The sequence below is a fragment of the Ptychodera flava genome, chromosome 17, assembly GCF_041260155.1.
Source record: "Ptychodera flava strain L36383 chromosome 17, AS_Pfla_20210202, whole genome shotgun sequence".
Classification (NCBI taxonomy): Eukaryota; Metazoa; Hemichordata; class Enteropneusta; family Ptychoderidae; genus Ptychodera; species Ptychodera flava.
Window position 1 is genome coordinate 11,497,752 of NC_091944.1, and position 14,023 is coordinate 11,511,774.

At 39.5% G+C, this 14,023-nt stretch overlaps 1 protein-coding gene across 1 annotated transcript in view; it reads right to left on the bottom strand.

Annotated features, from left to right (window-relative positions):
• Positions 1-14,023, bottom strand: part of LOC139115412 (G-protein coupled receptor GRL101-like) — a 54,612-nt gene that overhangs the window by 24,498 nt on the left and 16,091 nt on the right. The window contains exon 2 of the mRNA XM_070677507.1: positions 6,947-7,108. Within this exon, the coding sequence (XP_070533608.1) occupies positions 6,947-7,108 (162 nt within the window). The remainder of the gene's footprint in view (positions 1-6,946; positions 7,109-14,023) is intronic.

A 14,023-nucleotide genomic window follows, 5' to 3' on the forward strand; every position in this document is an offset into this window, starting at 1 on the left:
CTGAGGTAAAACGCTCTCTGCAAAAAATGCTGACAATGCTAATCAAAGGTTTTCGATTGAGAGCAACTCCCATCTTGTGGAAGAAACATGAAATAACGAACATTACAAACACAGAAGAAACATAAGTATTCACAGCTGTCTAGCGTCAAGAATACAAGTATTTCAGTATGTTTCACTTGAAATGTCCTTTTACCTCTCATGTCTGTATCAGCCTACGACGAATAGTATAATTTGTAAAGTTTTTTTGCGATTCTAGGTCATTCGGCTCTTTTCAGGATCAATACTCAACGATTACCATGGCAACGATGCCATCTCCACTGTCCTAACTCTGCTCGGAAAGCTCAATCAGCCGCTGCGATACTCGACGTCAAAAATCAGCATTTCTGATATTCTAGAGATTCCTACTTCACGGGACATAGACACTGCATTAATGAAACGTGTCGCAGATTACTTCTGACAATCCATTTATAGTTTGTATCCTTTGATCCCGGTTCATCCATCGCTGATAATATTCAAGCTGACAGTTAAATCGTCGTAATCACGAATCGGTTCAATCATTTCACATATGGTTATATTGGGATCGCACGACTTTCCCTTTCATGCGGTTTGAATGATCGCAGAATTTAGCGTAATATCAGGATGTTATGCATCAAATAGCGGCAAAAGGAGCTATCTGGGAGCCGTCCATGCAGACATGATTCGATGTTGTCATAAATTCAAAGTATGTATATTTCAAGTATTTGCATGGTGTTTACACTGAGCGATTGCGTACCAAGTCAGTAAGTGTTGACCAATTGGGAATACATGCAGTTGGATATGTGAAGAAAGTCAGGAAAATTAAATGTCAAAAGGCATTCGATTCAGTCAAAGCGAATGTGGACTAAGTTTGTAACTTGTAGATTATAGTACCAGTTCCTCAACGAATTACTGGGGTGGGAATGCACTTGTGTGTATCAACAGTAATTGTAAATCTGTCTTAAATGGATAGTCACAATCCCAGGCAGAGGCGATCTATACATTTGACATATATTCCATATCTGCGATTCAAGGGCAGCTTGAACTCACTTCAGAATCAAAGATCCGTGTACTTTCTAAACTGTTTATCTGCTTATTTTGACAAGTCTTACATACTCTCGACATGTAATGCTCGATATCAATTGATTTGCATCCGTGGTATGACGAAACTACGACTATCGTTATTATCAGCAGACGTTCGCTAAATATTACACCCACTGCACACTTTTTTAAGTTTCAAATTTATAATCGTTATTGTCTATAACTCTTTTTTACCATTGGTATACTTACAATCTATATTCAAACCGTTATTTTTGCCCTTATTAAAATAACAAAGGAGACAACATCTGCATGACAGTCCACCTGCTAAAATGTTTTGCTTCATGAACAAGACTATGTATAGTAAAATAGTTCCACTATACATGCCCGATAGATCATGCTGGCATTATTTTTTTCTGTAGCGTTGTCTGATCCTTCGGGTTCGTATCTCTTAACTTTAATTAGATATATAGCCAATTTTAGACGATCATACCTGCCAACTTTAATGTCGTAGATTTGGCTTGATATTGACACTGCAGCACGTTATCTTGACGACTATAAATACTGCTTAAATGGACATCAGCTAGCGAGCCATCTGACCGATAGCGATGCGTGTTATCGCTCTGCGCTCTTGTCAGGGCATCGCCACTACTGTTAAGTATGCCCATGCTTTGTATGCTGCCTGCTCGGGCTATGAACCGAACGAGGAAAGGAGCTGTGACCTTTGCCCCGCCTGACGTCAGCCCCATGAATCTTCACTCTTTGTTTATGTTGATTTTTATCTGCCAGAGTGTGATGGCCTCTGTTCAAAGCGACATTTTAATGGTATGACTGATTGTAACAATTATGTAGTATTGCTGAGCCGGGCCTAATCGCCGCAATCATTGTAAATGTCTAATCGGCGTGTTCATCGAGTACGAACCCATCGCTGGTTTTAAGACACAATGACGTAAATTGTCCGAATCCAAGACAATTACATCGCACACGAGAATCAGCATTCAAAGCTAAATTGTCTTCAAGTTGATACACAGTCCATGCACCGGAAAGAGCAAAGGGCTACTGCTAACGCAGGAAACGCTTTCTGATATAAATTGAAAAATTATGATCTTTTTCAAATCATGTTACTTAAATAATAACAAAAAAGCAACTTCACAAACTCTCTCATTAATTTACATTTTTCAAGTTTTAAAATCTGACAAAAAGGAATACTCAACTGTATACTTCAAAAATGTTTTTTCCTTTAAGGTAAAAATCATACTTTTCAGCCTGATTTCGAAACGTCGTATGGTATTTGAAACACCAAATTGCTTTGAATTGCTGTCTAAGAACTTAAAAATTTCAAAATGTTAAAATAAATTCACATATATTGTGGAAGATTGCTAACACCAGCTTGTAGACGCAATAGCAGGTGCCTGGTGCCACAGGTGCTTGCAGCGTTGCTTGGATAGTCGATCGATCGTAGTATGAGACCGAAGGCCGAATCTGGGTAGTAGTATTAAGCGAATAGTTTTTCTTTCACTACTAGCCAGGTTCGGCCTCCGGCATCACACTATGCAATGCCTTCGATCGACTATCCAAGCGACGCTCCAAGAGCCTGCTGTGCCTGGTACAGTCTCTACGGAAGACAGCAAGCGGCTGTATAGTGAAGGTGTTCAATTGTGCGCGATATATGAACTCCATTGCCAAAATGTCATCTTTGGTATCATCAGTAACAGCGCTGCGGTCCTGGACCGTAGCTTGCCCATATTACCGGGGCGCATGAACTAAAGCTTAATTGTAACTTACTAGGCAAGTATCATTCGAGGAGATATACGACTACGAAGTCCAGGGGGTTTTATTTATACTTTACAAGATCAAAACAAAGTGTTAAATTTAGTAAGTGTATTCTGTGGTCAAAGGATTGTAAATTTGATTGTCTTTCAAATATTTTTAACTTTTGTAAGTCAAGTATATTAACTCAACGTGGCGGTCCTTGTCGAATGATTGAAGAACATAATTGACAGATAATTATATTGTTTTTGATCCAGTCACTAATTTTTTACTCTGAAAATCCACGGAGACGTATCTGCTTCAGGCCTACCAGGCAACGACGGAGGGCTCAGAAAAAAATTGCCAGGGTTAAGAATACTCATCGTTTGGCAATGTAATCCATAACTTGGTAGTTGGAGTGTTTTAAGCTTAATCTGTTTGCCTGACAATGTTCCTGCTTTGCCATTTGGATCATTCGATCAAGTGACATCAGCCAAAGTTAGAATGATTTTGGCGGTGTTTTTACTAAAGTAAACCAAAATGAGGTTTCTCGATTTCGGGCCTTGCTTAGAAAGAACACTTACCAAAAGTTCTGTGTGTGATACAATCTTGCGTGGCTGTGGGACTTGTATAGGGCAGAAGCGGACAAAAGTCACAAACTAAACCTAATTCAATTTAAAGTGCACGCCTGGCATTCGACTGGTACGTACAATCGTAAGACCGCCAGGACTCGCGACATTTCGCGATGAGATGCAGCGGTCTGGTGACAGAACGAACTCAGTAAATAACGCCATAATTTCTTTAAAGCAGTAAGACTTTATAAAAGTTGCCTTTAATACAGTCTTTACTGTGCAAAGTGTACTCGACTGAACAACATCCGGAAGATACCAATATAGCCGTCTCAAAAAAGACAAAAACAAATAAAGAAAAGAGACCAACTTTAAGCTTTTATTTCTCCGATGAACGAAAGACATCGCTCCGCCGTCTGTAACTGAGTCGACCTGGAGTAAATCATTGCCCCCGCCACTACTCAACGACGTGTACTCGCAGTGTAAAGCTTGTCCACACACTGTATAGTCATGCGTGTGACCCCCTCGAATATCACTCGTATCTACGAGATTCTGTTTGTTCTTCGTACACACTCTGACTGACTGAAATTTACGATTTAACCCTGGAAATTGCTTTGTTTATCGATCTTGTGTGGCGCTGAATGATTCCGGATGAATTTTTGCCCGATCTTTGAGGGATTAGGTTCCCAAGTCAACACTCGTGTCAACATCGAGAACTAATTAGAACACGATAAACGGCACTGAAATACTTTCCACGCGCTAATTTTAGACGTCACGTGTGTTGGACAAATAAAGCGCTTCTTGTATTTTGATGAAGTAAGGTTATAACGGTGACTAAATGAGAAAGAAATTAATTCATTTTTGAAGTTATTTCTGTTTTCAATGCTTTATGTCCTTGGGCTTAATAACTAGTATGCCATCTCGATGTCTAAATATGCCCCTCGATGTTTCCAGCTAGCTTCCAAGCTTCCAAACTTACTTTAAAAATTAAACTTCTTTGAAAGAGTGACCATATACCGCTTCAACGCGATAGACTGCGATTATTATTGTAATAGATCAAACTACATATATTTCAACCCATTTAGTGTATTGTTATAATGTTTGTCGTATTCCATTGTCGTTCACCGAGTCTCCGTTTAAAACCAAGATAACCAACCTCTGTCGCGTTTGGGTTTTTTTTTCATACAAAAATGGTGCTGGCTCGACGCGCCCGTGTTGCTCGTCTCGTTATCAAATCCCACAATAAAGTATATTTTTATTCCCGTGATTTCATTTCTATTAGAACTGTTCTCATTCGCGTGTATAAACTAAGCCTGCCCTGCAACGTTATTGCTATTTACCTCAACTTCTCTGTGCTCGTCAATATTGCGACTGTATCTATAAGGCTTGTCTCTACCTGGCAACATTGCCACTGTCTAGGAGCCTGCAGATCACGTTATAATACCTAGGCAATTTCAAGATCAACTGAAATGTACTTTTTTAAAAACCACTCAATCTTTGATTGACGAAACTATATATTAATATTTGTTTGAGCATTGCCTGAATTATATAACAAAAATGAAAAACAAGCAAGAAACACTTCAATATTACCCAAAAATAGCTTTTGAATCTTAATTTAAACAATTGCCACTTCAACTTTCTCCAAACCTCCCCAGTTCAGCGCATTGAGGTTATCATTTTTGATGGATGGACGATTTGGGAATTTGTCATGCCTTGGATCTCAAACAGAGTATTTTGTACCAGAGATGAAATGACCTTCCTCAGGTAATAATTTCTAAAGCATATGGGATGCAGTGAACCATATTTTCTCTGCTAGATAGATAAATACGTAATTTTTTATGTGTTGCTACATTGCGATAGAACATTGATGTAAAGCGCCCTCTCTCAACACTCACTTTTTAGATTTGGTCTGCATGATCTCCCTGTCATTAATGCCCTGCAAAGTCTCTCTCACGTGATTTTTAACCTTATTTTACTATTTCTGTCTATTATTGCACTTATGCTTTCTACAACGTTAACATGTCTGTCTGTCAGTCTGTCTGTATGTCTGTCTGCCTGTTTGTCTTCCTTTTGTGGACGCGGGAGAATGAGTTTTGATCAAGTGTGCAATTAAAGATTGGACGTGTGTGCCAATCATCAGAATGAAAATGAAAATCGATGTGAACTTTCAAAAGTGCCACTGTTCTCCACATGATCATATTTACAGCAACCGTCGCAACAACATCAACGAACCGAGCTCACTCTACATCCATCAACGCCATTATTTTTATGACATCATAACGGTGACATCGAAAGCTAAAGATTGCTCTTCTAACTAAATCAATCTTTATATCGATTGAACGAGACAAGTGAAAACATCTCATATTGTTCCTTTCAGTATGTTACCATCGCGATCATCCTATAAATACTGTGAACTTGAACGTTGAAATAATACGAAGGTTGGCAATTGGATGATGGAATGTGTATATGCCTCACTTTAAGTACTGCCTGTTGAGCTGTGTAAAGCGTTTTACAACCCATTTAGCGATTCAATGGTGATTCTCTGGGGCCCAGCAAACCAACGTAGCTACGCTGGAAAGGCCTTCTCCTAGTCTAGTCATTTACAGCTTTCAAGTGGGTCAATATTTCTAACTTCTAACATTCAGGACAAAGCAACCGAACGACACAGTACGGTGTAAATTTCAGATGACGATGGCCAGTTTCCTTTCGGGGAAAGTGCAATGTTTGAATTCGATTATATACGCAAGCGGTTTTTAAAGCCGCGCTCCGTGTTCTTATCTCCTGAGGAGAGCATTTAGTCCATCGCTACTTCAGGACATGTTTAAAGCTTTGACTTTTATTTAGAGCCTCCAGATTCTGCCATCCTCTTTGATATAAATATTTATCGAAGTGTTTGCATGCAGTGCCTACAGCCGATACAATCTTCGCTTTCTCGTCGTGGTATTTAGCTTGCGAGTTTAACAATTGTTTTTGTGTATCAGGTCGCGTTCAAGTTAATGTTTCTCGCCAGTCTAAGCTCTTACATACTTGGCATATTTTGGTGCTCCCACACTTAGTTCCATGCCAATACCTCTCGAAGAAGTGAACCCGTAAACAATATCTGCTGGTGTAAGAATTTCAGTGCTGCGTACAAGGTGGTGAGTTGTGTGACCTGCTAATATTAATATAGATCATAGATAATGTAGACCGCGCCACTCTGACCAACACTTCGCTCTTACACATTTATCATACGGAACGGAAAACACACTACACTCGACTTTAATATAATCTCACATATTTCGTGCTTTCTCGCTCCATTCGCGAACAACTTGTCTCTAAAAGCGTCTCGTCGACTCTGAGTAGATGATTGTGTGCCCGTGCTGTAATCGTTTTTCCATTAGCGAACTCCAAGTGGCGAGCAGCCCCAGCCGGAAAGACGCAATCTGTCGTTTTTCTGTTTTATGATTGATTTTGTTTTTGATGTCGTTGATATCTGAGGTGTTATTTCTGAGAGCGTCCATTTTGGAAAGTCGAGGGTTTAAAAGCCTGTTAGAGCAAGTAAAGCACTGATGTACGGCGGTTGCAGGTACACTTACCGCAGACAAGTGTGCTCTCGTCGTGGCCATTCTCACAGTCTGGTATTCCATCACAGCGGTATTGGAGGTCGATGCAAACGCCAGGAGAACACTCCAACTCCGTGTCGATGTCGCAGACGACCTGGTGTTGAGTCTCAGCCACTGTGACGGAAAACCATATCACTGTGGAATAATAGACAAAGATATTAGTAAATGAATCTCGTTTGTCCATTTTTTTACATCGAAATTCCGTAGAACATATTCAAGTTGCCTGGCGATGAACTTCTATATTGAAATGAACTTTTGGTGTGCATACAACAAATACACCAGGTGTACGAAAATAAAATAAAAATTAAATCACCAATACCAAACGACTCCGGACATCCCACGTGTTCAGCACGTCGAATGAGAGATTGACTTATGATATTTTAGAGTTGATTTTGTCGATTGTCGTTCGCAGTCACATACAGATGAATTGTGTACTGTCGGTTGTCAATTTCTGTGTATCCTGGTACAGGGTTTGCGGTGAAATGACCACGGGTTTTCAAAGCGTGCTCTAATGACCCGCGAGATGATGTGTCTTTGCCGAATAGACAGGGAAAATTAGACAGAAAGCTACAGAGGGTTGCAAAACTTGAAAAAAAAGATCTCTGGAATAACTGAAGATTCATCGAACGCCGCCGATGATTTTGCGGGAACGCCGACGCATGCAAAGCAACTCGTGAGCAAGTCAACATTCAGATGAAATATACTACCTGACATGGCAATTAATGATAATGAGTCGCACTGTGGTAATACAATTATTAAAAGATTCCCCAGTAAGCTTTCAACCTTGGGCGATGTACATCGCTCGCGCCAACCATGTGTGTCGCCGATACCATGCTCCATGCGTCGTCTATCGGCATAAACTTGTCGATATTCTCTTACCACTTTTCGCATTTTTGTAATCCTTACATGGCAGAATACACTACAGATGAACACAGCCAGGATTCCACGTCCACTCCAACCCGATAAGTAGCAGTTACCGGTCAAGAATTTCAAAGTTCACGTTGAGAATGGACAGAAATTTCATCACGATCCTTATCTTGCACCTTAACCCGCTATTAGTGATTTCCAATTTGCATGAGACTGGTATTTGTGAAGGCTGTGATATCGTTACATTCAACAATCGCACATTTCTTCTCCTGCTTCCCGCCAAGCGTAATCTGTCATACTGCAGCAGTTATTAAAGGCAATTCAATGCAAACGTCTGGCACTGACACGAGTGGTAGTAACAATTTCTGATAAGATTGGCCAGGCTAAGCCCATGATGCGTTATTCGAAGCCTTTGAACACATGTAATCTCCGTCTGTGGTAGACGAGCTGTGTTTCACGCTGTGGAAATATAAATTAACTGGATGCACTCCAAGACAGGGGATAAGTTTGAGAGACGGCCAAAAAGGCCATTTCTGCCCATCAACATAGAATTGAAGTGGATTTTGGAAAAGATTTGCAGCGACAAATTTACAAGATATTTCGCGATTACGTTTATGTTAGAATCATAGCACTTTAGACAGGTACTATATCCCAGAGAAGCTACTTTTGATTGATAAGTACATTGTCACAAATCGCCCCCGGGAAGGAAAATAAAGTTTTACATTTCAGTTCATTCACCTACTTTAGATTCAGCGACAAACACCACGCTATTTGATGTGAATTCTTACTTGTGAATTGCAGAATTGTTGTAAAGTTATCACTTTTTCTACTTACACGCACGAGATCATGAAAATCGAGGTTTTGACAGGTAATTATTTTATATTTTGTGAGTTTTTTGACACAAACATTGTCATATCTATAAAAAGAATACAACGAAATTGTTATTTCAACACTGTTTTATCAGACCTCACATTTTATCTGACATCGAAATGGATTGTAAAGAACGCGTTAATGGCGGCAATATTGGTACATTACCAATATAGTAATCCATTTCGTAATATATGTTCATTTCACAATCGTCCTCTTATGAACTATTAAAAATAAATTTTAAAAACAGACGACACAAAGTGTTCACTGATTGCCTAATGCAGCTAACAGATTCTTAAACAAACACATTTATGTCGTCATATATCCAGCTTATCACTAAGACTGATCTAACTAATACATTAAAACGTCACACACCCTTAAAGGTACTCGCTGTACATCTCAGTGATTCGCACAGAGAAGCACAGAAACGTAATCTAACTTAATTTATTAACAGTCTACGAATACACGACCAAATCTTGGAAAATTTCAAACTCGATCAGAGTAGCATGCTTATTAAATCCATATTAATATATATATATAATATATATAATATATATATATATATATATATATATATATATATATATATATATATATATATATATATTATATAACACACAAATTACTTCAAGTACAAAGTAATAACATCTGTTACTCAAGTTTCATGCATCCTGCAATCTTCAGACAGATAAAGTGAAAGGATTCTCAGCCCCACACTCTCGTTTATGTGTTTGGAGCGTACCATTCTATTTGTAGGTGGTGTTAAAATTTGATAAATAATATTTGTTTTGCTGGAGACATTTTGAAACCAACAAACCAAAACAAATATTATTTATCGAATTTTAAATCTCTGTCATATTGCCACTTTTCAATAATTCAATAACGCTGGAGTTTTATTCGTCTCCAACCTTCTGAAAAGTTGACATTGACTTATTCTGTGGCCATCCAAAAGTTTAACGGCTGGCACGCAAAGTATGTAAAGATAACATCAATAATTATCAGGCGATTTATCATCAGCGAGTACAGTGAAACTGGAGTGAGCGGAGAGATTGTGTTTACGAGCATGCATAGTATCTGAAAGAGACTTGAACGACCTTGCCTGAAATAAATTTCTCAAGACAGCCAATGAAAATCTGCGACACAGTCAAGTAAAACGTTCATGCTTGATCAGACCGAATATTCAAATGGTATACTTTTTAATAGTAGGATACCGCTCTCTAAAACAGTTCCCGGTAGTCCTCGAGCCTTAAATTTTGCAATTGATTCGTTGAAAATTGTAAATACGGATTGTTATAAACTGATTCTATCAGGCATACCGTTAGATAAAACGACCAAGATCGCACCACATCACCTGTATATGATTGTGCTTGAGATGCCACAAGGACGTTTGTACTTAAGACATTTTCTCTGCTTTTTTCCCTATGCATTGTTCTAATCGATTAAGTGAAAATAATATCTCAGTAATACAATCAGATTGTTTACAGGGTAACTGTATGCTTTGTGACAAGTATTGAAGAAAAGTTCTTAGCAAGTGTAATATAACTTAGATACCGTTAACAAACTTGTCATTTAAAGGTATACAGTCACCTGTAGTCACAATGCCCATGTGAGGGCGCTGGTTTTAGAAAGCGGCCACCCGCTTAAAATCAGTGATTGGTTAGATTTTCTCTTTCCATGGTAACTGTGGCAAAATTTGAACAGGTGACAGTGGACCTTTAATCATGAAGAATGGCAGTTAATTTAAAATTCCCTGTTTATTTTCAAGCAAAGTTTCATTGCATGTGAAATAAAACAAGACAACTGACCATAAAATTCCGTCTAATGTCTTTACAAAGTTGTCCGTTACATGTAGGATAGTTAAATGTGTCTGAACTATAACCCATCACCACATATACACAAAGAAATGTATCTAAATTTCCATCATATACGGAAACTTATGGTCAGATATTTCAACGAAATGCTTCTGCGAAATGTGGCTCACGTAAAACTTTATTCCGGAATCGCGCTCAAGGACGGGGGATTTAAGTAGTCCCTGCGGGATTATAAAATATGAATTTAAGTAAACTTATATTCACTTTTGTTTCGCCAGGAAGTGCGCCACTGTTTACTTAATCGGATTTCTGTGTCGTGAATGACGACTTCACACGTTAACACTCTGTCTCCACGTGAGGGACGCCAGCCTGACTTCAAAGCACACGTGACTAACATCTGGATCGAGTCTTCGTCTGCGTCAGATACTTATTTCTGCCCCGTGGCGGGGAAAAAAGAACCACCAACCTTCACGGTTTCATTATATTTTTCCAATTGTTTTGAAATCACTTCCTGATAACTCATGTACACAGGTCGATCAATTAACTTCAACAAGTAAATTGCGCGCATAGGCAGTGTCGTGGGGCTGGCCTATGTTTTTGCTAAAAATGATGCCTTCAGTGATAGCGAGGTTCAATGAAATTAAGTCTGGAACCAGGATGACTGACCCAACCACAAACAGGCGGTCCACTCAGGGTTGTTCTGGTCTGACCCCAGTAAGTGCAGACTTCATCAGGAAGATTACACCTATCACATAACCTCATCAGCTCCAATCATTCACTCCAAAGGTCGCCGATATTTGTTCGCTGTATTGCGTTTCGGTCTTCCTCGGTTGTGTTCCTATATTTTTACTTCAATTATTTTCTAATTAAAATGAAAACACTCTTAAAAGACAGTTTACGTCCACCTCCGGCAATGTTAGGTTGACTTGCAATGCCGACTGACACAACAATTTGATCTCCGAGAATTATGTTGCCGACAGAGATAGTGATCTCCTACTCGATGCGCAATGATTTCCTAGCGTAGTTCGTAAACCGATACGTGTTCGTCCGTCGATGGTCCTGTTTCTGCCACGAAGAAAACTCAGTGAATCAAATTACAAACTGACCACCCAGCTTTGATGCTTGAACTGTACATGAAGTCAAGGCGTGGACCAACATCCTATGATCCTGCTTACGGTCAAATCCGACCAAGGATATAACTTAAATGCCATTCAGAATATAATTATGTATTTAAATGCCGTAGAGTCAAACCGATACATTGAACTTTATGAACAGTTTTAATATTTGACGTTCAAGTATTACGGATAGTAGCCATCACCGGCATGGGAATTTCTGGCAGAACGTTCTATACACTTTGGCATCCTTTTCAACCAGTCTGGTGCAGCTAACCGATAAATTCAGTCAATTTTATCACAGAATCATCATAAAACATATCTCTCAAACTGATACTCTGATTTTACATATTTTGACCTCATAATTTGGAGGGGGGAAGTTGAGCTGTTCGTAACTGCCCTCCCTCCAGCTTTTGCGAAAATCCTGCCCTCCCACGGAATTGCAATGCCCACCCCTCTCCAGCATTGTCTACCCGATCTCCACTCCCCACAAAAGTTAAATCTCCCCATTCCCCCCCCCCTGGCCAACATTGACAGTTCCCTTCTACCCACAGGGTGACATACCGCCACATGTACTATTCAATGATTCAACCATTTATCAATTAAGCACGAGTGCGTTCATTCAATGCATGAATGTAAGTATACAGTACATCCCTGTCAACCTTGGAACATTGCTGTCTTTTAATGAGTAAGGCGCTTAACCTTCCTTGAATTTCTATCAACCTCAGCATTCCCCTTCCTCTACCTAAATCCGGTATCCACTGCTAGGAATTTCCTCCCTGTCTTCTTCCCTGCCTGCGGTAAATATTGACTTTTTCTGCCCGCTCACTGAATATTTTTGAATTTACCCGCCCGCTGAAAAACTGCACGAACACCTTTTTGCACGAACAGCTTCGTTATAGCTGCACCCGACCAGTACTGATGTACACAGCAGAACGCATTAAATAAAAGTTAATATTGATTCTATGGGACTTGATGATGATTGCCGTGAGAGATTAGGGGTGAAGAAACTTTCCAGACCTGGATATCACCAACTGTCGGAGATAACTCGAAAACTTTGTTGAGATAAAACTTGAAACAGATCCCATTTCCAGAAAGTGGTATAACAGCTTGTTAGATTCTGCAGATAGTTTTCGTTGGCTCTGTTAAATCTAGAGTTACTTTATTTTATCCGAGTTCGAAATGCAGTCATAAAGAAATCGTCATGTTGAACGCATTACTGAGAAAAACCGATATTTATATGTTTTCTGAGACGTATATCTGGGGGAAGGAACGCGTATAAAGTCTAATACAAATAAGTAAACGCATTTGGCAGAATAGCAAACTGGTCTTACCGTAATTTATAGTGTATTTACGCAGTCCAAACGAAAATGTCACACACACTCGGCGGAATCCCCTCACGAATGCTGTCCGTTCTTGCAGGACATGGCACCAACAAGTTGTATATTGTACTCGCTTAGTTCGCATGTCTGGTTCTGGCAGCACGTCAAGCAGTAACAACAGACGCCTATGTACTGTTTCGACAAACAATTAAGAAAGCCAAAAGCCATTTTCCCCACTATGTTCTTGCCAGAAACATCAATCTTAATGCGACATTGTGAATGCTACCTTTAGTTACACGGACGATCAAGGTGTTGTATCGCAAAATCGTAGGTAGGAGTGTTTGTGTCGTCAGTTTTGGCGCGAAGAGTTCGGCAAAGCGTAACGAACAATCACCTTCTGTCAATGTCCAGGTTAATTATCGTCATCCACACCTTTGTCTTATCACATATATGTCATCGAATGTCACATTCACTATCGACAGTTCTGGAAACGTAAAACACGTATTTAGCACCTTGGTGAAATTATTTGATATTCCTGCCGCCGGCTGTCAATGTCCGAACGACAGAAAAATTTCTGAGACCACTATCGTCTCAGACTGTGAAGACAGAACAGGGGACGCAGCATTGACAGTGTCAGATTCGCAGTTTAAGTATGATAAACGCTGTTTATCAGAGTGTCTGTGGCGATTGTCAAGGAGTACAGCGGCGTTCATTGAGGGTTTTATAAACTCGGCTTGATAATTTACTGTTCTTGTAGGACGAGCGTGCCTCCGTGTTCGTTATAAAAACCGACGATGTCTGCATCTTATCTCGAAAGATGGTTCGATAAAAGTGAAGTAAAAACAAAACTGGGATAGCCATAAATTGTGATATACACTTGTATTCCGTCGCAATATTGGATTGCGATCAAAAAGTTGAATATAAAAGACTCTGCAGTGACCGGTTAATTCCAAAATCTTAATACTTGAGATATGACGAAGGTTTTTCAATGAGGTAAGCTTAAGGTTCAACTGTCCATCGAGCAAAAGAAAAACACACATACAAAAAAACAAAAACAAAACAAAAAAAAAA